Here is a 21,721-nt window from a genome sequence, read left to right as displayed (position 1 = left end):
ACGTCTTGTCCAACAAGCTCGGGTACCCTCGGGGTCCTGTGCCTGTCCTGCTGCCGCCCTCCCTGTCCCGTAGTGGGGAGGGAGTACGGGGGCTGCACTCGCTCCCTGCCGCCGCGGCGTTCCCGGCTCCCATGGCGACTCCGCACAGGCGGGACTTCCTGCGGCCGCCCCGGAGGAGGCGGGACCGGCCCTGGCCCGGCGGTAGGTGGGGGTTGGTGGCCTGTCGGGGTCTGCGCGGGAGGGTCTAACGCGGTCCGGCACCGGCACCTGTGTGCTCCTCCCTTCTCGTGGTGCCCCGGCACTCCCTCGGTGTCCGTCGAGGCTGAGGCGGAGGTGGTGGCGGTGGCACCTTCCGCGTGCCCCTGGGCTGAGGTTCCCCGCAGAGCAGCGAAGAGCTGTGTGTCCCTTCGTGTGTCCTCTCCCACCCGGTGGTGTTTTCAGTAATGGACAGATGGGGAAATAAAGGAGAGCGCCCCAAATCCTGCTCCCCACAGCAATGAGCTGACTGACTTTTTCCTCATATGTGAAAGGGTGGGGAAGGGAGGTTTGAAAGAGTCGGCATCTCTGGTGCTGACTGCGTTTGACAGCTCGCAGTGTCCCTGTGCGTATTTAGATCAAAGCGCTGGTCTGGCGTCGTGATCCTGGCTGCAGTTTCCTCCACACTGAGGCACAGGGAAATCTACAAGGAGATGGTGAATAGGGAGGGGAAGCTCCCTCAAGAGCTTTCTTCTGAAATCTGTCAAGCCGTTGCTGTGTACGGCACAGCAGATCCGGGCAAAACAATACCTCTCGCAGGTGTCGAACCTGGCACCTGCTGAACGCTTGGAGTCCGGCTCTTGTACTGGGAGGGGCGCTAGGCTGTCTCCCTCATCAGCCTGGCTTCCTGCCGTGTCTGAATTTATAAGCCTCTATCCCCTCTCAACTATGTTCCCTAGCCTTGAAGATGGCAAACTGTTTTTCCATATTTGAAAGCTATTCTCTATATATCATAATCACCCTTTTTCTAAGATAGGTTGCATCTTTTCTGAGAATGACCACGGAAAGGGTACACATACCCTGCTCAAGCTGAAGGCTATGTGGGTGTGCTTTGAACCTCCAGCTGTGTGGTTTTGACATTTCCAGGCAGCTTAAAATGGTTTTATTCTTTTGAAGGCACTTTTTAACTGAGGAATTGCTTTTCATCTCTGTATTGTTCCTCTCCATTGAAATAATGTTCCTCTCCAAATACATCTGGTATTTGGCATTCGAATGAATGTGTTGAGTCCACATACCTTGCAGTTCCTGTGGCAGAGGAGCTGTTCTGCGATCACGTTTCATAACAGGTTTTATGAACTAGTCACAGTCAAGTCTTAACTTCTCCTTCAAGGCATTCTGTGACTTCCTGAAATGTTCATTAACTCTGCTTAAAAGCATAGATGTGGCATCACGCTTCTGTATGAGTCTACGTGTCTATACTGGGAGAATTGAAATCCCCTTGGTACTATTTTTTCCCATTGAAAATGGGAAATGCCAGACCCCCCTTCCCAATGCCAGACCCTCCTTCCTGAAACCCATCTGGGTAATTCCCCCCAGATTATATACTGGGCATGGCATTCAGTGGTGTGGAATATCCCGTTGGTCAGCTCGGGTCACCTGTCCCAGCTGTGCTTCCTCCCAGTTTCTTTTGCATACTTCCTCACTAGCAGAGCACGAGACAAGAAAAAGGTCCCTGACTTAGGGTAAACACAACTTAGCAAAAAATTAAAACATCTGTGGGTTATCAACACCATTTTCATCCCAAATCCACAACACTGTAAGAGCATGTGAGAAGGAATTAACTCTACACTAGCTGAAACCAGGACAATGGGACAGGATTTAGAGGTGGTAACACTTCCTTCATATTTCAAACACTGATACAGTAGCCTTGGAAGGTATGGCTTGGAAAGGAGGTGACAGCAAGGAAACCAGTAACCTCATTGTGAGTTGGTTGCAAGTGCTAAACATGTTAATGAACATATTTTGAAATGTAATTAAGAGTATTGTTGAGTACAGTAAAATTGTATTATTGAAACAGAAAAATCAGAAAGCTTAGTTTGTGAGTACATCTTACGTTACATTTATAAACTTGGAGAATATGATAAGAATAACTAAGAAAATATTTTGTTTATTTCCATTCCTTACCAGTAGATTTTATAAAGATGTCCTTTTTCCCTAAAATCTCTTTCCGGTGTGAAGTTGAAGAGTATCTCACCAAAGTGTTCAGAAATAACGAGGTATGTGACATGGATACTGCTAATCATCACCAAATAATCAATTTTTTTGTGTAACTTTAATACCTTACAGTAAAGTAATTGTCCTCACATTAGACACAGAGTTTTTATTTAAAATACTTTTATATTTAAAATATAAAATTAATATTTATGCCCATTGGCTCAAAGTAACATAAAAATTTAAATTAAATTTAATATAAATCAGAGAATTGATCCCACTAAAGAGAGATCTTAGATAATTAACCACTTATTAACCACATAATATTGACAAGAAATACTCCCTTACCTCAGTATAGAACCAAAACTATGACAGACAGTCTATTAATTCCTAATGCCAAAGGATAAAATAATTACATTTTTGCATATCAGTATGAAAGTTACTAATTCATAGTTTTGAATCTACCCTTCCATTTCCTTAGGACTGCATTTTGTACAGTATCTCTATCACGGAGTAGTTACTTTTGATACTTGCTGCAGACTATTTGCAGTGGTTTTGCAAATACAACTGTTTTTCCAATGAGCGCTTTTCAAGAAATTTATGAGGCTTCCAGTGGAATTAGACATCCAGATATTGACCTTTCTCACTATTGCACACCACACAACCATATTCCTCCATTTCTATGAAGTTTTTATTCAGTGGCATCCTTTTGCACTGAGTAAGAGGCTGCTGTGTGAATCTCTTTAATAAAAAATCTCTTCTTTCACTTTCAGCTTATCACAGCTTTAGGTACACAGGAGGCAGAGAATAAATATCAATCTCTGTTAAGTCGTCTATCTCATCCACCAAGTTTTACAACTGTAAGAGTTAATACCCACTTGGCCTCAGTGAAACATGTGAAAAAATTGCTGTTTGAAGAGATCCAGAAGGTTTGTGCAATTTCTTTGTTACAGCAAAAATAACAATTCATCTTTTGCCTGATTATGAGAGTTTTTCATTACTGAAAAGTATACCTTACCTTAATGCATGTCCAGTAGTATTAACATTATGCAATCTTATCAATTTCCTGTCAGTATTAAATGTTAAATGAAAATTCACTGTCTAGCAGTATTCCTCACCTAATCCATCCAAAAAAGGCAATAATAGAGGGAAAAGGCCACCAACTCTTTTTCATGTGACAGATCTAAACCTTAGATAGGATTGAGGTACTACTGTAGTAAATACTGTAAAGGTGTCATAAGTCTCTAGAAAAGATGGAAGATAAAAACTGTAGTTCAGTATGCTGTCTTCAGCATGCTTAGAACACTTTTTATTTAAGATCAAAGGAGTATGCCTGTGTATTTCATTGCAGAAACTGTTTAGGAAAGTGAGAAAATCTGTATGTTTTAGAAACTGAAGACAAAGTGATGCTCTGCAGCTGCTGTATTTTTTTTTTTTAGCCTGTTCTTAGTCTTTGTATAGTTTTGTGGATTTTTACTGGCCTTACTTAAGCATTTATTTATCTGATAATATATAAGCCATTATGTTTAAGAAATGTATTATTTTGAAATTGTGCCCTAGATCTTCACTCTGTCTAAAAAGATCCAGTTCTTCTTTAAGTAAATTATTAATGCTAGTGGGTGTACAGGGAGCTCTTACATGACAGAACCCAAGACGTTTCTGTGATGCAGAGGCAATTGACAGTGTTCTGTTGGCTGGAATGGTAATGAGCTATGCTAATTTTAACTTGATTGTAGAAATCTGGAAGTGGGTACTGCAGTATGATATTTTGCCTCAAGGGAAAAGGCTTTGCTGAAAACTGACTTAAGACTGGCTTTTCACAAACTTTTTGTATTTTGAAGTGTGATTAGAAAAGGAAGCCACATAACACAGTTTTGAACAAAATTATGGTCATGGCTTGTTTTCTTTTTTTAAGGGAAAATACTTATTTATCAGAAGCAAACTGATTTATGGTTTTACATTCTTTAAGGCTATAATTTAGAAGCCTCAGGAGAGAAGACATCATCTTTTTGAAATTCAGGAACCCTTATAAAATGCAAAACAGTCATTTTTTTTTCAACTATCTGCACAACTCAGCTCTCAGTATCCAAAGTTAAGCTGACAAGAAAAATGATAAGTTTTGCCAACCTGGCATGTTAAGTAAGACAAACAATATGCGAGTAGAGTTAAACAGTTGTTTCAAACTAATAATATCAAAAAGGTAACACAGATTAGACCCAAGCTTCTATGGTGGTGTTACTGTGTTCTGATGACAACTCGACTCAATCTTCTTTCAGAAAAAAGAAGAAGCCAGTGGTAGGATATGAGCGTCCAAATACTTTTCCACTCCCCGAAATCAGTTCTCAGTCAATCCCTTTATGGCCTTGTTACTTCTCAGTTTATTAAATGTTTAGACCTTTACACCAGTATTTTTACTATTGAGTGTCCCCTTACACACTATTTCCCTCCCGTTTTTATCTGTTTTCACTACCTTTGTTTTTTGTGCTCTACAGCTATAAATTATGAATGGAAAAATAGTTTTCAGTCTAATTAAGTATTGAAATATTAAGTTTATTAGTAGTACCTAATAATTATGTATTTTGTTAATAAAACAGCAGTTCAAAGGACTTTGTGTTCCAGTTCTTGAGCACCCAAAACTCCGGGACATCCTATTAATTCCTGTCATTGGACCCAGGTTTGAAATTTTCAGTCTTTCGCCTTAAAACGTTGTAACACATTTTACGTACAGATTTCATGTTAAACAGCTGTGATAACTAACTCACTATAACTGAAGCACAACTTCATTTATATTATGACCTCGTGGAAGTCCATACACTAACCGGGTCAGAGTTTTAGTCATTAAAAGATATAAGAAAACACAGAAAGAGTTTCATGACTTATTTATGAGACTAATGTTTAACAGGGAAAATGTAACATGAGTGCATCCTCCCTGGAAAGCCAGTAGGGTGGCATACAGAAGAACTGAACTTTTCTAGTGGGATATAAAATAAATAAATACAGGCAGTTTTTTTTTACACTGGAAGAAATCAAATGTAATCAAGAAGTACTTGTAAGTTTTTAAACACAAAAAAATACTTTACAATCACCTGGCCTAGAAAGGGATAGAGGATTATTTCTCCCTCCTAGTACAATTTTTTTGTATTCCTATGTTAGGTTCTGGTAGAATGTGCCAGAATCTGCATTGTTTTGAGGACTTTTCTTCTTCTTGGCTCTTTCCTTTGATTTCTCTGTGACTAAAATAAATCTTTTACATGTAATACATGATATTTAAGTAGTTTTTCTATTATGTTCTGACAAATCAATATTTATGAACTAGAGTTTACTTGGCGGGCATTTGGGTTTTTTTCAGTATACTTATTTAACTGAACTATATTTTGTATTTCTAGGCAAGACTTACGAAAACATCCATCTGAAGTAATTGTTGGAGCCCAGTGTGGGTATGCAGTACTTCGAGGAGCACATGTTTATGTCCCTGGAATCGTATCTACATCAAGATGTAAGAGTTCTCTGAATACACCAAGTTAAGTTGTAAAGCTGACAGAAGAAGTGTAAGCCTTTGATGACAATTTCCAATAAATAGTGACATGAAATTTTTTTCTATTCACAGCTGAAATTAATCCTATAGTTGTAATTTATGCTAATTACATTTTTAAGGCTTTTCTGGCTTTTTTTTCTTGAGATTTTTGCTATTTTCATTGCACTTGTAATGAATTTAAATCTAATTATTTCTCAGCTGGCATGTTTTAAATTCCCTTTTCCATATGTAATTTGTACCTTAAATATTAGTTCTCAAGGATTTCACTTTCTTGGTCTCATTTCAAAACCTTTTTAAAGAGTATTTTCAAAGTAAAACATGGCTTTTTAACAATTTTTTTGAGCTTAATACTGTAAATTTTAATACGGATGTTCAATTACACAAATTACAGAAGTTAGCTGCTTTCCAGCCTTGTAAAGAAAACCAAGAAAACATGGGATACTACATCTGGATGATGCCTGGAAGTATCTTGATTATACAATAGATACTGTTTCCAGATATGTTATTTCTTCATTCAGTCACAAAGCCACTTACCTTCATCATCCTGTCAGATTTTAAGTTACAGATCTATAAAAACCCTATTTTTTTTTATCCATTGAAAATTCATTTGATACTATTTGTGTATGAGAGATGTAGTAAAAATCTTTTTTCATTGATGAGAAAAATCTTCAATTTTAATGTCAAATTCTTAAGAAATGGAAATTATGTTTCATTGCCTACGAGACAAGATAAAAAAACCTACATATACATGCTTTGTGTTAAGCAACCTGTTTATTTTTTATTTAAAGATCAAATTAACTTTATGTAAAACCAGTATAATTTTGGGTGATTCACTTTATTATTCTATTGTGAGGAGATCTACTAATCATTGTGGTTCTTATTATTAAACAAAGTGAGTCAGGAAAGCATTTATCTAGTCACTTCAATTCTCTTCAATTCTCTTTCAGAAAAATAAAAAATAAGCTTCAAGAAGCTTTAAGCATGTGCTTAAGTCAAATTCACTGAACAGAAATGTTTTTCAATCTAGAACTCAATAATGAAATAAGTGTATTGCCTGAGCAGTTGTTGAAGCTGCTTATTTAGACAATGTAATAAATATTCAAATCCTGCTTTGAGTCAGCTAGTGATTTATCATAATTGCTGCATGTAATTATGCATGCAACATCAATTCGAAGAAAAGAAAAGATACTATAAAACTTCAGGAACACTTCAGGGGAATTGCAGATAAGAAAATATAATTAAAGGGCAAACTACCCACTTGATGCCAAATATAATAAGGCTGTATTAAGCACAGATGGTCTAAGTAGGGAAAAAAAAGTATGAAAACCAAGAAGACATTTCATCACCAAACTTCCAAGCCAAATGAGGGTAAACAAATGATTGGGGGACTTTGAGTTTAATTTAACTAATCAAAGCCCAAGCTTTATGTTTATGGAATGCTGATATAAGCTACAAAAAGCTTAAGAACTGTATACACTACTAACATATTCTGAAAGGACGATTGTCAGCAGAGAGTGAAATAAAATCATTTCTGTTTGAATACTGCAAAACATAATTGGCAGATATGCTTGATGGAAGAGTTAAATTGCTCCAGGATTTTGTTCAGTGAAGTTTGATCAGAGAGTAACAGTGAGCTACCACATAATATTTTGTGTCACTGTGTAAAAAGAAGCTATGTAAAAAAAAAAAATTCAGTGGCTACCCAACAAATATTACCATTTAAAATTTTCAGGGTATTTGTGCATAATCAGAAGGCTACTTGAAAATGGAAAAAAAGGATTCCCAAGTGCAATTTAAAGAATTCCTGGGAAGCTGAACTGTCATTAATCTTACTTGTTATACCATCTGGTACCTCCAGACTGTCACTCATGTCAGAAATGTAATTTTGGAAAATTGTTTGTTGCTTTGAGAAGAGGCCTTTACTTCTAACATTTTTCATCCAGTCAGTGCAGAGCGCTTGGTCACTCTTCTACAAAATTACCTAAACCATCCCCCTTTTCCATCTATTTCTGTTCTGACTCAGCAAGTCTTTTAAAGTCTGCATGATTATGCTTCTAGTGTTTGGTGTATATTTACAACTTTACTGATCTGGTAGGTTTTAATTGGAGATAAAAAACTCTCTAAGAGGATTATTGAGAACAGCAGTTGCTTCAAAGGGAAGAAAAACAGACCAGAAAGAGAATGTATAATCACCTGCATCAAAGCAATAGTTAGAGAAAAAGCAGCTATACCTGTGTTCTACCTAGCTATTGGGAGGTCATTAGACAAATTTAGCGTTACTGTCTTTGTTTAGTAAGTGCAAACCAGTGTTGTTTGATGTACTCGTGGGCTTGGAGCACACAGAGGGAACTGGATCCTGAAGAGTGTGAGGAAAACTTACAGGTGACCTTGCTGTGATCAAATAAATAAAGTGCAGATTTTGTAATCTCTTAGAAAACAAGGCACACTATCTGACTTGCAGCTTGGTGCTTCTCAGTAGCTCCAGTCATTTGGTAGCCACTATTTACCACCTAACACTTTCAAGCTTTATATCAGCTAATCTCCATCTTTGATTAGATGAAGAAAGTTTAAAGTCTGATATGATACAGGAGTTGAAGTAGTCTACTGAGAATCCTAAATTATTTGGTCGCTACTGTTTTGTTAAATGTCATGTTGGTCTGGGAGTTTCTGTTCTTCTTTCTGCAGTTGTGAAAGCTGGAGATCTGGTCTCAGTGTATTCGGATATTGAAGGGAAGTGTAAAAGAGGAGCCAAAGAATTTGATGGAGTCAAAGTTTTCCTTGGAAATGGGATTTCAGAACTGAGTCGTAGTGAAATCTTCAGTTCAAGTGGCCCATTGAAGTAAGTCCATTGTAACTGCAATCTACATGAGTTTACATGAGTAGTAGGAGGAAATAAGTAGGAGCTTTTTCATAATTTATGTACAGCATATGACTTCAGCAATATAGAACAAACAGAACTGACAAATGGTCTCACTGTGGCAAAATTGCATTATGGTGAATTATTCTGAGCCGCTTCCCTGTTTGGATGGAACAGAAGTGCAGCCTTATCAATTTCTCCATCTTTTAAAAATATCTGTGGGGGCCTTTGTTTCAGTGGGACAGGGGACAGAACATAAGGTCAGATATCTTAAAAAAATTAATAGCATCTGCCTAGGTAGTTATTTATTTCAAGATTACTTGCTTTTCTATTTTGTTGCTGAAGCATGGTTCATTCTTCTCCTGTCATCTAAAACACATATAAAAAGTAATTGTAAAAGAGCATGGACATTAAATTAATGACTGAGGCTTTACATCCTGAGAACAAACTACGAAAGATCTAGAGAGATTGTTGGAGGATTTCTCCTTTATGAGAGCTTAAATATAGTAGGACTAGTGGTAGAATATATCCTTTAGAGTTGTTGACATGGAGTAGCAGTATGTAACACTGAATCTGGTGTCTACAAGTTTGCTTTCTCATATCTTTCCTTCTCCATGTTGGACTATCCAGTACCTATGCAAAATAATACTCATCCTTGTTCTCTTCAGTAATCTTTTTTTCAGGCTCAGAATTGCTTTTTCTTGGTTTTCTTTTTCTTGTTGTCAGTTTCCTGATACATTTCTTTTAACAAATCTGTGTCAGGATTTCATCCATATTTAAAACCTCAGGTAACTTCTAACTTCAGACCTTTGCTTTGCACACAAATCAGTGTTCCTGTAAGGCTTTTCATATAGGATTTCTGTAGTTATTTGGCTGAAATCTCAGTTTAGAAAATGGAGGAAAATCTATGTGGGAAATCATATGCCAGTGCCCTGGGTGTATACATGGCTAGCCATATCAGTTATGGATTGAAGCTAACATGTTTAAAACTGGTTTTATGCATTTCTTTACAGTATGAAGGCTTGGATTAGATCTTGGTTTGTCCTGTGTAGAAAAACATAATTTTGCTTTCTGCAGTTTTAGAGATGATTCCAACTTACAATATAGTGCATATTTGGTCATGGTTTACTCAATGATGTAATTTTAAAGAATATCATATTACAGAAGTATGAAAGTGTTTTTCTTTGATTTATAAGATCTTTCATTTTTGTAAGATTGTTGTTTTAAGCTGCTATTTGTAAGCATAATGATTTAAATTTAATACTGTTAAAATTTATATATAAATATATATATATATATATAAATAAATAAATAAATATAAAATTTTTTATGTTTTTCAGGGGGCTAGGTGTAAGAATGATAGAACCAGTCTACCTTAGTCCTTCATTTGACAATGTGCTACCTAGTCATTTGTTTTTACAGGTATGTTTGTTACAAAAATAAAAAGTCTGTACTATTTACAGAATAATGAATATCCTCTTAGCACACTCTAATGCTTTATATATTCATTGTGGATTTTAGCATCTAATTCAGTCTTCAGATTTAAGGAAAACAAAGCATTTGGAATGAAGTCAGTGTCTACATGTAGGTGGTTTAATCATACTGTGACAGAGATATGATAAGGGACTTCAAAGTGACTTAAGAGATATTTAAAAATGTAGAAATTCTTTTTGCACAGATACTCTGCATAGAACTGTTAGGTTTTGGAATATCCCTATGAACTCTAGTTCATATTAGTTTTTGGAATCTGCCTCTTTCAGGGTACATAATTCTGCAGACTCTCAGGAAAATCTCCTAACATTTAAGCTATTATTTAAGTACTAAAGACAACTTTAAAAGGTTTTTATACCTTTGTGTTTAACTGCGAAGAGAATATTTCCGTATTGTCTGAGATGCAATACTGCACACAAATATTGCACATTATTTCTCTTCAGAGCACCTATTCTGTTTATACAATTAATAGTGCAGTTCAGCTTCTTGGTAATTTAATTCAGCAAGTTTCAACTTCTGCCTATTGTTCTTACTGTTCTTTAGTGTACTGTGTCAGTTTATTAATATACTAAATGTTCCAACAAACAGGTTAATAAATTTGTAATAGACATAGCTGCTCTGTGTCTGAGACAGACGCAGAGTATCAGCTTATTTTGACTTCTAGCACTGTAGTCATGAATTCTTAAACTTCATTCGTAGACACTCATATATAGCTTTAAATAAAAACTAGCCACTGGAGACTTATGACCTATACTGTCCCATTTATATTATGCAAATAGTTCATTTTCTGTTAAAGAACTGAGAGCAATATCATAGGTATTTTCACTGCTGAATGAATTATTTTATTCAACGAGTTTTTCATTCCTTAGTAAAGGAATGATGCAGGGTATAAGATTTGATTTCTCCCATATTTGTTTTTATGATAGAATTTACCTTCTGTGGTTGTGAGCCACATTTTAAACCCTCAACCAGGAGAGAAAATTTTGGATATGTGTGCTGCACCTGGAGGAAAAGCAACCCATCTTGCAACATTAATGCATGACCAGGTAAGGAAAGTCATTGGGAATTTTCTGTCTAAGGAAGAAAGTCTGACCCTTGTTCATTTGTACAGGTCCCTTCACTTAGGTGTCAGAATGAGCAGATAATTTTGACATTCTGCTTACCAATATATTTTGCTACACATCAGAGTTACTGAAAGTAACAGACTTTATCTAAAAGTCACCATCACATTTAAAACCTTATTTGCTGCAAATTGACTTGTTGAAATATATTTAATTTCACTTTTAAATACTACTGATTTATTCTTAATCAAAGAATTTGTAACATGCAAGGCAAAGTTATGCGGGAATATGGTGACATCACAAAACTGAGATACATGAAAATTGGGGGTTACTACTATGTGTGAAAGAAATGCACAACTGTACAAAAAACATTTTAAAAAGTTCCTAATCCAATTAACTTTGTTCTCAGTAAAAATTATCAATTATGCATACAGATATGAATCTTAGACTGAATTTCTAGTCTGAATTTGTCATTCTATGGTAGAAAATCCAAAGCTATCTCATGAGAAAGAAACAAAACAATATGTAGAGAAAGACAATGGAAAACAGCACATAATCATATAAGAATGTAGGAATAAAAATTTGCATATATTAAGTAGCTATATGCACAGTGAAATACAGGTTTCTCTTTTCTAGCAGAGAGGGGAAAAGCATGTAATGTTTCCTCTAAAAATTTTGTAAGGTGTTATTACTTTTGTTGGTATAGGGCTATTAGAATATATCAGATCATTTAGAAGTCATACAGTTACATTATGCAGTACTTTGACAGTGCATTCATGGGAAGTACAGAGTGTAATGATATGAATGTCTTTAGAAAAGGCATGTATTCAATTCTGTGATGGTTTGTCTGTCTAAGTGTTTTCTTCCCTCGTTATGGAACGTTTGCAATAGTCATTAGAAAGTCATAGGACACTTATTAGATAAATGTATAAAGCTCCTAGTAAAGAATTTCAGTGAGATAATTAAAGGAAGTCTGTAAATCACATATTTCTGTCATATATTCATTTACATCTATAGTTTTTCCATCTGTGTATGTATCCTTAGTCACTTTACATATTTTGATTGTGCTTACCTCCAGCTGAAGTGGTAAAGAGTAAGAATACAGATATTGAATATTAATCTGAATTGATTTTCCTTTTTTGAGTATATAATTTTAATATATGGAAAGATAAAGATATTGAAAAAAGCACTGGTTTTTGGTTTCCAAGTTCCATTCATAGATTTTCTATACTAAATTTCCATGGATGGTATATTGAATCATTAACATTTCAGAATATTTGAATCAATCTTTCTTTTTTGCTATATAATTGTAGAAATCAATGTATTGTTTTAGATGAGATAATCAAGATGTAAAATTACTCTGTTAAGAGCTTTTAAATAGGAATTTGGAATAGTTAACACTTGAGAATTTATTAGTATCCCAGTTCAGACCACCGTTTTTTCCAGATATCTTTCAGGTAGTTTTTCTGGCAGTGGCTGACATGGGTCACATGGAGAAGAAGTGTCTGCCAGCTCCTTCTTTTTCCTGAGAGTCTCTCAAGATGCAGCCAGAGAGTTGTGGCCAATGGCTCTCATGACGGGGTGGAGGCCTGTGATGAGCTTTGTTCCTCACTGGTCCTTCTTGTCACCAGTGCTCTTTAGTACCTTTACCAATGACAGATAATGAGATCACGTGCATCCTCAGCAAGTTGGCCAATGACACCAAGCTGAGAGGTGCAGATACACCTGAGGGGCAGGATGTCATTCAAAGGGACCTGGACTAGAGAAGTGGGCCCATGGGAGCCTCCTGAGATTCAACGAGTCCAAGTGCAGCCTCCTGCACCTGGGTTCAGGCAATCTCAAGCTGATAGACTGAAAGAACTACTCACTGAAAGCAGTCCTGCTTCAGTTGGGGGTGCTGGTGGATAAGTTGCACTTGTAGCCCAGAACCAGCCATATCCTGGGCTGCATCAAAAGCAGTGTGAGCAGCAGGTGATGGGAGGTGATTCTGCCCTTCTGCTCTGCTCTGATGAGACACCACCTGGAGTGCTGTATATGGTTCTGGGGTCCCAGCACAGGAAAGTGAACCTGCTAGAGTCGGTCCAGAGGAGGCCGTGGGGGTGATCGGAGGGCTGGAGCAGCTCTGCTATGAAGACAGGCTGAAAGAGCTTGAGCTGTTCAACCTGGAGAAGGGAAGGCTTCATTGTGGCCTTCCAATACTTAAAGAGGGCTTATAAAAAAGAAGAGTGATTTTTACACAAGAAACACAGATATGAGGTGGGAATTCTTTTCTCAGAGGGTGGTGAGGCACTAGAACAGGCTGTCCAGAGAAGCTGTGGATGCCCCATCCCTGGAAGTGTTCAAGACCAGGTTGGATGGGACTCTGAGCAACCCAGTCTAGTGGAAGGTGTTCCTGTCCATGGCAGGGAGGTTGGAATGAGATGATATTTTAAGGTCCCTTCCAACCCAAACCATTCTGTGATTTTATGACCTCTTTATATCCACATACTGCACATGCTGCAAATCCTGTTATAGCAACAGATGTTACTTTGAATTACAGTCATTTCTTAGTGTACATGTGCAAGGGGTCGAATGATGTTAGGGGAGAAGCAGTGGCACGTGGTTCATGAACGCTGCTGTAAGAGGTGATTTGGCTCACAGTACCTGAAGGCTGGACATCATTGATGCAACATATATCGTTTTGTACTTCTCAGTCCTAGACCTACATAATGGCTACATGACATACAGACAACAGCTTATCCTTATTTTTAAAATTTTTTACATTATTTTAGGCATGTTACCCTTCCATAAGCCTTTAGAGAGCCATCATAAAGTGGAGAAAAGTTGTCATGTTTCCTCAGCAGATTCTATTTTGCTATAGCAAGTCTAGTAGAGGGTTTTGGTCATTGTTTTGTGCGTTTTTTAAATACTATTATGGTTTTTGGATTTTCCTGATGCTGCTGTTTACTTTTCTTTGTGTTCACAGATTTGATGTAGCAGTTAGTGGTTTGTGTCTATTTTAATTTATCTTGAGAGAGGAAAAGAAAAATTTTGATTTCCCTCCTCCCACCTCTAAATTTATTCTAGTATTTACACTCTTTCCCAAAATAAATTGAGTGACAACTACTGCAAGTATAACAGTATGTTATGAGTCTGAGCAAGTCAGAGGCAGGGCTGTGGACCTCATTTCCTCAGGACTGAGTTGTATGTTGTCGTGTTTGTTACCATATCAATGCAAATTTAAACCTATTGACCTATTTTACCAGGTATTTGAGGTTTCTACCATTTTCAAATGATTACATTTTTACTTTAATGCCCAGTAAAACAGTTAAAAGCAGACAAAAAGGAAATAAACAAAAAATCCACTTGCCAAAGTCGGACATTATAGGGTTCCTTAGACTGACAGTACTGAGCAGCCAGTGCCAGTCAGAAGGCACACAGCTTCAGACTAGTATCTGGACTAATGTGGGTATCATTGAGACTATGGGCAAACAAGGACTGCAGGAGTGTGGATTTAAGAATAAAATGATTCTGTAGGGAAAAGTATGCTTTATTCATTTCACTGCTTATGGTTGAGGGAGGAAAAGAAATCAGAAAATGCACATCCATTTAATCCCTATGCTTTTGATGAAAACTTCTTTTTTTTTTCAGGGTGAAGTAATTGCCATGGACAGGATAGCTAACAAGGTCAAGAAAATCAAGCTGAACGCTGAATTGCTACAATTGAATTGCATTAAGGCCTTTTGCTATGATGGAACAAAGGCTCTTTCAGTTGAGAAGCGAGAGGATGAACAAGGTAAAATAAACAATTTGGCTTTTAGAAGAAAATACTAATGTTTTGCACTCACAGAATTAAACCTGCCACAGGTCTACAAGTCCTTAAAATTTTGGCAGATTCCTAAGTTGCTTCATCGCTGTGAATGCGCTTTTATTTTATACTCTTTTGTGATTATCATCTTCTCTATGAAGCAAATACAAAAGTCAAATGATCTGTCCTTATCACAACCTAATATACTCAAAGGAAATGCATTCCTTTCCCAGATAATATCAAAGAGAAAAGAAGCCTTAAAGCTTCTTTCATGATCACATTTAACCCCATACTCTGAACTGTCTGACCAAGTCTGAGAAAAAAATTATTTTTACAGACTTGCTTGGCTTTTCTGCCTCATAATCCTCATCAGTAAAATTGGGTTATTAATACCTAACTCCCAGGAGTGTTGCAAGGTTTAGTTCATGGATGTTTGTTCAGCTGTTCAGGGGAAAGTTATGTAGGAGCACAGTGTATTATTTTAAGTTCATTTCATTTGCTTTTCTGAAGTGCTGCAGTTATGATACTGGTTCTGTTCCCATGACGGAATAATTTAAATGGTATCTGCTGTCTTGATTATTTTTAGTTTGCTGTGTATGTATGTATGCTGTTCTTTCTCACTCTATTTTATCTCAGTCACTGGTTAGCCTAAGTAGGAATCAGATTGCATAATTCACCTTCTTTGTCCCTATGCCTTGCAAGTCATTCCTGCTTTGGAGGAACAAAGATACTTTCTTTATAGTCTCTTCATGAACATTAAATATTGTAGGTGGTATGTAGCAATTACACCAGTGAACAAGAGCAAGATGTACTACTCAGGGATTGTGAAGGCTTTTCTGTACATCCCTGCAAGCAAGATATGACATATTTTGAACATTTTAGTAATGGATCAGAAGTAGATAGATCAGATAGACTCCTTTTGTAGTGCAGGAACAAGCTAGTTAGCAGTAGTATGATAGTACAAGTATGGTAGCAGTAGTACCTGGAGATGCTGAGCTGGACAGCCTCTCTAGAACTGAGGAGGTAGAAACTTTTGGTCTATTGAGCCAGTGGGGTCCGGATTAAAGCATAGGCTCTGCATGTAGAAGATACGTATTCCCTTATCATCCAAGGAGTAGTTAAGAAATTGTTCTTGTCTTCACAGTCCTTGTTTATTGAATTGTTCTGCCATGGAGACAGCACGTCACACATTAGAACTTGTAATGGTTCATGTTATTATGAAGTGCTTTATTTTCTACAGATATGCATGCATCACAAGAAATAGTTATTATATAGACAGTCCAATTATTATTATTTAAGGCAGTCGTAACAATTAACTGCAGGTGTCTCTCAGTAAAGGTTTGTTTCAGTTGTTCATTACAGCTCTGTACTCAGCATCTCTGACGAATCATATCTCCTCTTTTTTGTTTGATTACTTTTACATTTTACTTTCAAATTACTAAATTAACTTTAAAAAATATTATTGCCTAAAGGGATAATTTTTGAGCTCACAGAACTTAAACTGTTTAGTTTTCTGGGAGCTGAAAACCACCACCAGCAGTGCTGAGACTTGTCTCTAGCTGAGAATACTTTTGCAGACACTGTCTATAGCACATTAATGTTTTACATCAAGGAAGCAGTAACAGCTTGTCCTTTTCTACCGTGAAGTTTCAAAGAAAGAAACACAAATTTTACATTACTCTCCACTTTTTACAGAAGGACCTCCATTCTTACCAGAATCATTTGACCGAATTCTTCTTGATGCTCCGTGTAGTGGGATGGGACAGAGACCAAACATGTCTTATTCTTCAACTTTAAAGGAAGTGACCTCTTACCAGCCACTACAGCGCAAGCTTTTCACTGTGGTATGTATTAAACATTGAGTAGATAAGCTAAATAGAACATAAATGCTTTTGCAGCATAAAACTTCATACCAAAAAAAATGGTGCCTTATTTTCCCTACCTTTTCAGCAGCTAGGAAGTGTAAGGGTCCAGTTAACCTCTCAGTTCCAGCATATCTATTGCTAGGTGAAGTCAATTCGTTGGAACATGGGAAAGGTATATGTAATTCCTAGTAAATAAAAACCTCTGTGTTTTTTTTAATCTGTCAGTTTCATCACTTTTAGTTTAAAATAATTGCAAGGGTCTAAGTCACAGAGAAGGTTTCTTAGGATCATGCTAAGGAGTGTGCTTGGGCTGATGCTGAAAGATAAGATTTAATGCAACTTGTCTAAATCTGAATGACACATATTCAAAGTGAATGACAGCTTGAAAAGCACCATAGATATAGCTCTTATGCCAAATATGTGGAAACAGTTGACATCTAATATAACTGATAAAAGTATTGTGTATCCATGGTTGGCAGCAGGTGGTGAAAACAGACCTAATCTGTCTGGGATATACAGAGCTGTATAAATAACAGCTCTTACAAGGTGAATCATCTCAATGTCGTTAATAAACTGCATGAGCTATAATGCCTGTTTAGAAAGAAGAACCTTTCTAATCCATGGGATCCTTTACTGTATTCCCTGAGAAGAGTTAGAATCCTAATGCCCATGCTAGAAAGAATTGAGTTTAATTAAGTGCTAAGTTTTAATATTATAGCTTAATGGATTCTTGGTTAATGTTGCTTAATATGAAAGGTTTTACATTTAAAAATAAGCTGTACTATTTTTTATTTCTCCTTGCAGGCAGTGAACTTGCTGAAGCCAGGAGGTGTTTTAGTATATAGTACATGTACCATTACACTTTCTGAAAACGAAGAGCAAGTTGCTTGGGCCCTGAAAAGATTTCCATACCTCCAGCTTCATCCACAGGTAATAGTATTTTTAGGGTACTTCACACAATCTAATTAGCTTGTTTTGGAACTGTAAAGTTGCACACTATATTTACTATCAATACATCTCTTTTTCACTGTGGACAATTTTAACTGCTGTGGATAGAAATAACACGAGGATTTCAGCTTTTTTAATATTTAATTTTGTGCTTAATTGAGCTTCATTTAGGGATCATTAAGTAGTTTCCCACTGTTTATTGTGGTTATTTTGATATTTGCAACAGTCTTTTAAAGTACAACAGGGACAATAGATAGTTCTGACATTAAAATTTCTCTTGCAATTGTTCATTAATGCATATATTTTATTATCTTCTTTTGCACATTGACAGGAAAGGTGAAAATTGTTTTATTAATGCCACTGAAGTCATGAAGACATACATAAAGGAGGGGACATAAGTGAAAATAAACATGTATCTTGAGGAAGGAAGATTTTATATGTATGGGTGCTATTTTTGCTTTATTTAAAGCAATGAGGGAACAAATCTCAGGCTAGAATTTTTTTATCTATACCACATACAGTTCATACAGTTCAAAAATATCTGTTACCTTTATTAGTACTTTGAGGGAGTCTGGCATCAGTCTGTATGCATCACTCTTCCTCTGATGATGTGATGAGCTGGGTGGGGTAATTGTTTATCATCATGGCTTTAAGGAAAAATCTAACTCCAATACCTGTTTAGCGCACTTATACATTCTGTGGTAACTTGTACCTGTCTTAAGAAGTTTAGATGAACCTTTTAACTGAAATTAACAAAATATATACAACATGTATACAATAAGAAATTATATGAAGGCTGGTAAAGATTTAGCAGAACTGAAGCTGTTCTTCAAGGATTTGTTTGTTCTGTTCTTCTGTCTGCTTTCTTACCATCCATTTACTAGGAATTTTCAGTTCCAGCCATTTCAACTAATATTATACGTTTTACCTAACAATATAAAAAAAATTCACCTTGATAGAATGACAAAGCAAAACAAAAGCCCTATTAACTCAAATGCAGAGTTAATTCTGGTTTAATAGACTTTCTCTCACCAGTAATATCAGTCTTAAACAAAGCACTGTTCTTCACACACAAATGCCATAAGAATAAATCTTTTGTGAATCGTATGTTTTAAATTAAATGACACTGAATTGTTTCCCCATAGTTTATAGTACCTTATAACCAGTTCTCCAGTAGTGTAAAGTAAGGTGATCTTTTCCGATGAACAGGACACTGGAGTCTAAGGCTACTTTCCTCATGTTCCTTTATGTATTTATTTCCCATGTTCTTTAGTCACTTAGTGGACACCTCCTTTTATACTCAGTCCACTGTTTCCCACTTTCTCAGTTTGGCAACAGATCCTGGAATCATGCTGGGTAAGGTGAGTAAGGATAGAACAGGAGATGGGAGCCATAGGTGTTGTTCTCAAAGGTGGAAGTTACCATATGGCAGCTGATCCATTGTGCAGACTTCCTCTTAGAGGTTACACAGGAGATACTGTAGATCAGCTTAAATGCAGTAACTTAACTGGAAGGAAAAACGAATAGGTATACGAAAACACTGGTCTTTCTTTGAGCAAGTTGCTCCAACCTGTGCAATACTGTTTTCCATAGATTTCTACCTTTCCATCCTTCTACTACATTACTTCAAGTTGCTACCCTTGTCTCCCTTTGTATGTTATTTTTGTCTCAATTTGCAATAGACACTTCTTTTTGTCTTTTACCTGGAAAGCATTGCAATGCTGTTGAGGGCAAGGAAGAGAAGAATCAGGCTACAACCTCTTGGCTGCTTAGCTTTACTGCACACAGTAATGTGGTTAAGCAACTAAGTCACATCATGTGCTGACTGGGTGAGATGTGTCTGCAAAGTGTGGTGACTGACAAAATGCTCTGCTGCAGGCTGCATTATAGACTACATTAGACTAGATTGACAAAGGAGATCTACTTTTGACATTGCAGTGCTAGCTTTTGCACATTTTTTTCTATTCCTTAATGAATGCATTGAAAGCAAAGCCAGCTAAGAATTAGATTTCAGGAGTATATTAAATAAAAAGCACTCGAGGCTATTTACAAGAAACACTGAGAAAAGGGCTGTGTTTTTAAGCCCTTCTCCTCTCCAGGATTTTGATGCCAAATGTCATCTCCTGAATTCAGATACCGAAGCATTGATTTCTTTTTTTCTCTACCCCATACACATGTAACAGTAGTCCCATTTATCTGTTAGTCTTATTACATGACATATAAAAAATCTGAAGTTCAGATTTTTCTGCTGCATCATTTGCCAGAATGATGCCTTCTCAGGCAATAAAGTATTCTGGACTGAGGCTTTCAGTCTCTGCAGTTGAAGTTTTTAATGTGAAGAATCCAGGTATTTCTAGTACTGTTACTGAGTATATTAGTAATGGGCTAAGGAATGACTATTTTTGACTTTCTTATAGCTATTAGTCAGTACACAGATATTAGTCAGTACACAGAAGTGCTGCATCATTTAAAAGTGGCAACCTAAAATCTTTGGACCAACTGTCTGGTGATAACAGCTTTCTTGTGATGTTTCAGTCCTTTGAGTAATGAATTGACTTAGACCTGTGTACCCATTGTCAACAAGTGCTCTGAGTGACGGGTTGAAGTGGATGAGAGGCACCACCACCTCCTCAAAGTACTCTGAACCTTTTATATATGTTTGTATAATATTGGCCAGATGAAGGCAAGAATAGGTCACAATTCTTCTGAATCCTCCCCGATGTGAATGATACAAACCTAACTTGTCCACATTACCAGTGAAGTATTCTGCATATACTCAGCAGAATATATTTAAGGCATTTAAGAATTTTACAGATGCAATAATTTGCTTTTCTTTGCTACTTGAACAGGAACCTCACCTTGGAGGAGAAGGCATGAAGGGAGCTGGACTGTCACTTGATCAGTTGAAGCTGCTGCAGAGGTTTGATCCAGCTGCTGTGACATTGCAAGGAATGGATATTAATTCTTTGCAAGATTCCAGAGAAGATGACCTGATCTCACTGGCAAATAAGGACTGCATAGGATTTTTCATTGCAAAATTTATTAAATCGAAGAGTAAATAAGGATCTGGGAATGCAACCTGAAAAAAATACCTCAGTGCGTCTAAGAACAGTTCAGACGTGAAGTGCGTTTCTTTCTGCTGCAGTGTTACCAAGCCAACGGACTGACGGCAGGGTTGCCATGGCAGCAGTAAAATCTGCCAGCTGTTCTGATGGGAAAGAGCCACAGGTTGCAGCAAGAAAGTCATGGGTGGGGGAAGGGTAGTGTCATTTTTAAGTCTTCCTTCACTTTCGTATTTACAGCAGGTCAGTGCCTGAATGACAAGTATTTTCACTCATATTGGTGTTGCTTATGTGGTGCAGCAAGTGTAGGAAGGGGATGTAAGCTACTTCATGAAATGCAAACAATATTAAAAAAAGATGGGAGCTATTATAATGAATTGTTGAAAAGGAAGTTTCTATGGAGGCTTACTGATAGTTAATGTTTCATTAAAAAGTGCTTTACGAAACAGTGTAATATGTTACAAAGAACTGTTTTATAAATTGATACTTAGAACCTCATTTCTCTTTTATTTTAATACAAGCAAGATTCTCTGTACACATAGTATATACACAAAATACGATTAGGCTTTGTAGCATGTCTTTTATAGCAGCATGAATATATTAAACCATCTCACTCTGGGAATGTAAATAAATATTGTTTCAACATCAAACTTCCCATGCATAAACTGTATTGGTTCTGAAATAGCCTACTGAACTGGCTGACAAGTGACAATTTTAAAATCAAACATTTGCAACAGAAGGGGCCACAGTTGTGATTAATATATTAAAAGACAGAAAACAATGCATAATACCATTTGAAATGTTGCAAATCACCTTTCAAACAACTAAGAATATTAACTCTTTATTGGTTAGAAAGCATCACCAGCTGAAATCATGTGAAAATTGAAACTGGGGAAGCATGCTAATGAGAACTGCCTTAATACATTGC

At 36.7% G+C, this 21,721-nt stretch overlaps 1 protein-coding gene across 4 annotated transcripts; it reads left to right on the top strand.

Moving 5' to 3' along the window:
- Positions 1–107: 107 nt before the first annotated feature.
- Positions 108–21,412, top strand: NSUN6 (NOP2/Sun RNA methyltransferase family member 6). Of its 4 annotated transcripts, none has more exons than XM_027893891.1 (12): positions 108–201; positions 2,167–2,252; positions 2,961–3,116; positions 4,782–4,861; positions 5,574–5,683; positions 8,405–8,561; positions 9,920–10,001; positions 10,997–11,116; positions 14,762–14,906; positions 16,614–16,762; positions 17,588–17,713; positions 20,581–21,412. In XM_027893891.1, exons 1-12 carry the CDS (start codon positions 132–134, stop codon positions 20,791–20,793), a joined length of 1,494 nt encoding a protein of 497 aa, XP_027749692.1. In that variant the 5' UTR covers positions 108–131; the 3' UTR covers positions 20,794–21,412. The 4 variants fall into 4 exon arrangements, with proteins under 4 accessions (XP_027749692.1, XP_027749695.1, XP_027749694.1 ...); XM_027893894.1 differs by having other exon boundaries at positions 4,785–4,861; positions 8,408–8,561; positions 20,581–21,069; XM_027893893.1 differs by having other exon boundaries at positions 4,785–4,861; positions 20,581–21,069.
- The last annotated feature ends 309 nt before the right edge of the window (positions 21,413–21,721 follow it).

Source organism: Empidonax traillii, unplaced genomic scaffold (genome assembly GCF_003031625.1).
Source record: "Empidonax traillii isolate 1590-97213 ecotype Southwest subspecies unplaced genomic scaffold, ASM303162v1 scaffold409:size521033, whole genome shotgun sequence".
Lineage (NCBI taxonomy): Eukaryota > Metazoa > Chordata > Aves > Passeriformes > Tyrannidae > Empidonax > Empidonax traillii.
Note: the sequence above shows the minus strand (reverse complement) of the source record. Positions and strands in the feature narration are given on the sequence as shown.

What these genes read in the sequence shown, in the direction of transcription:
- NSUN6 (XM_027893891.1), top strand. Translation starts at nt 132, where the DNA reads ATGGCGACTCCGCACAGGCGGGACTTCCTGCGGCCGCCCCGGAGGAGG. An exon ending in TGTTTGAAGAGATCCAGAAG is followed by an intron (nt 3,117 to 4,781) that starts GTTTGTGCAATT and finishes TTAATAAAACAG; the next exon opens with CAGTTCAAAGGACTTTGTGT. An exon ending in AGTTCAAGTGGCCCATTGAA is followed by an intron (nt 8,562 to 9,919) that starts GTAAGTCCATTG and finishes TATGTTTTTCAG; the next exon opens with GGGGCTAGGTGTAAGAATGA.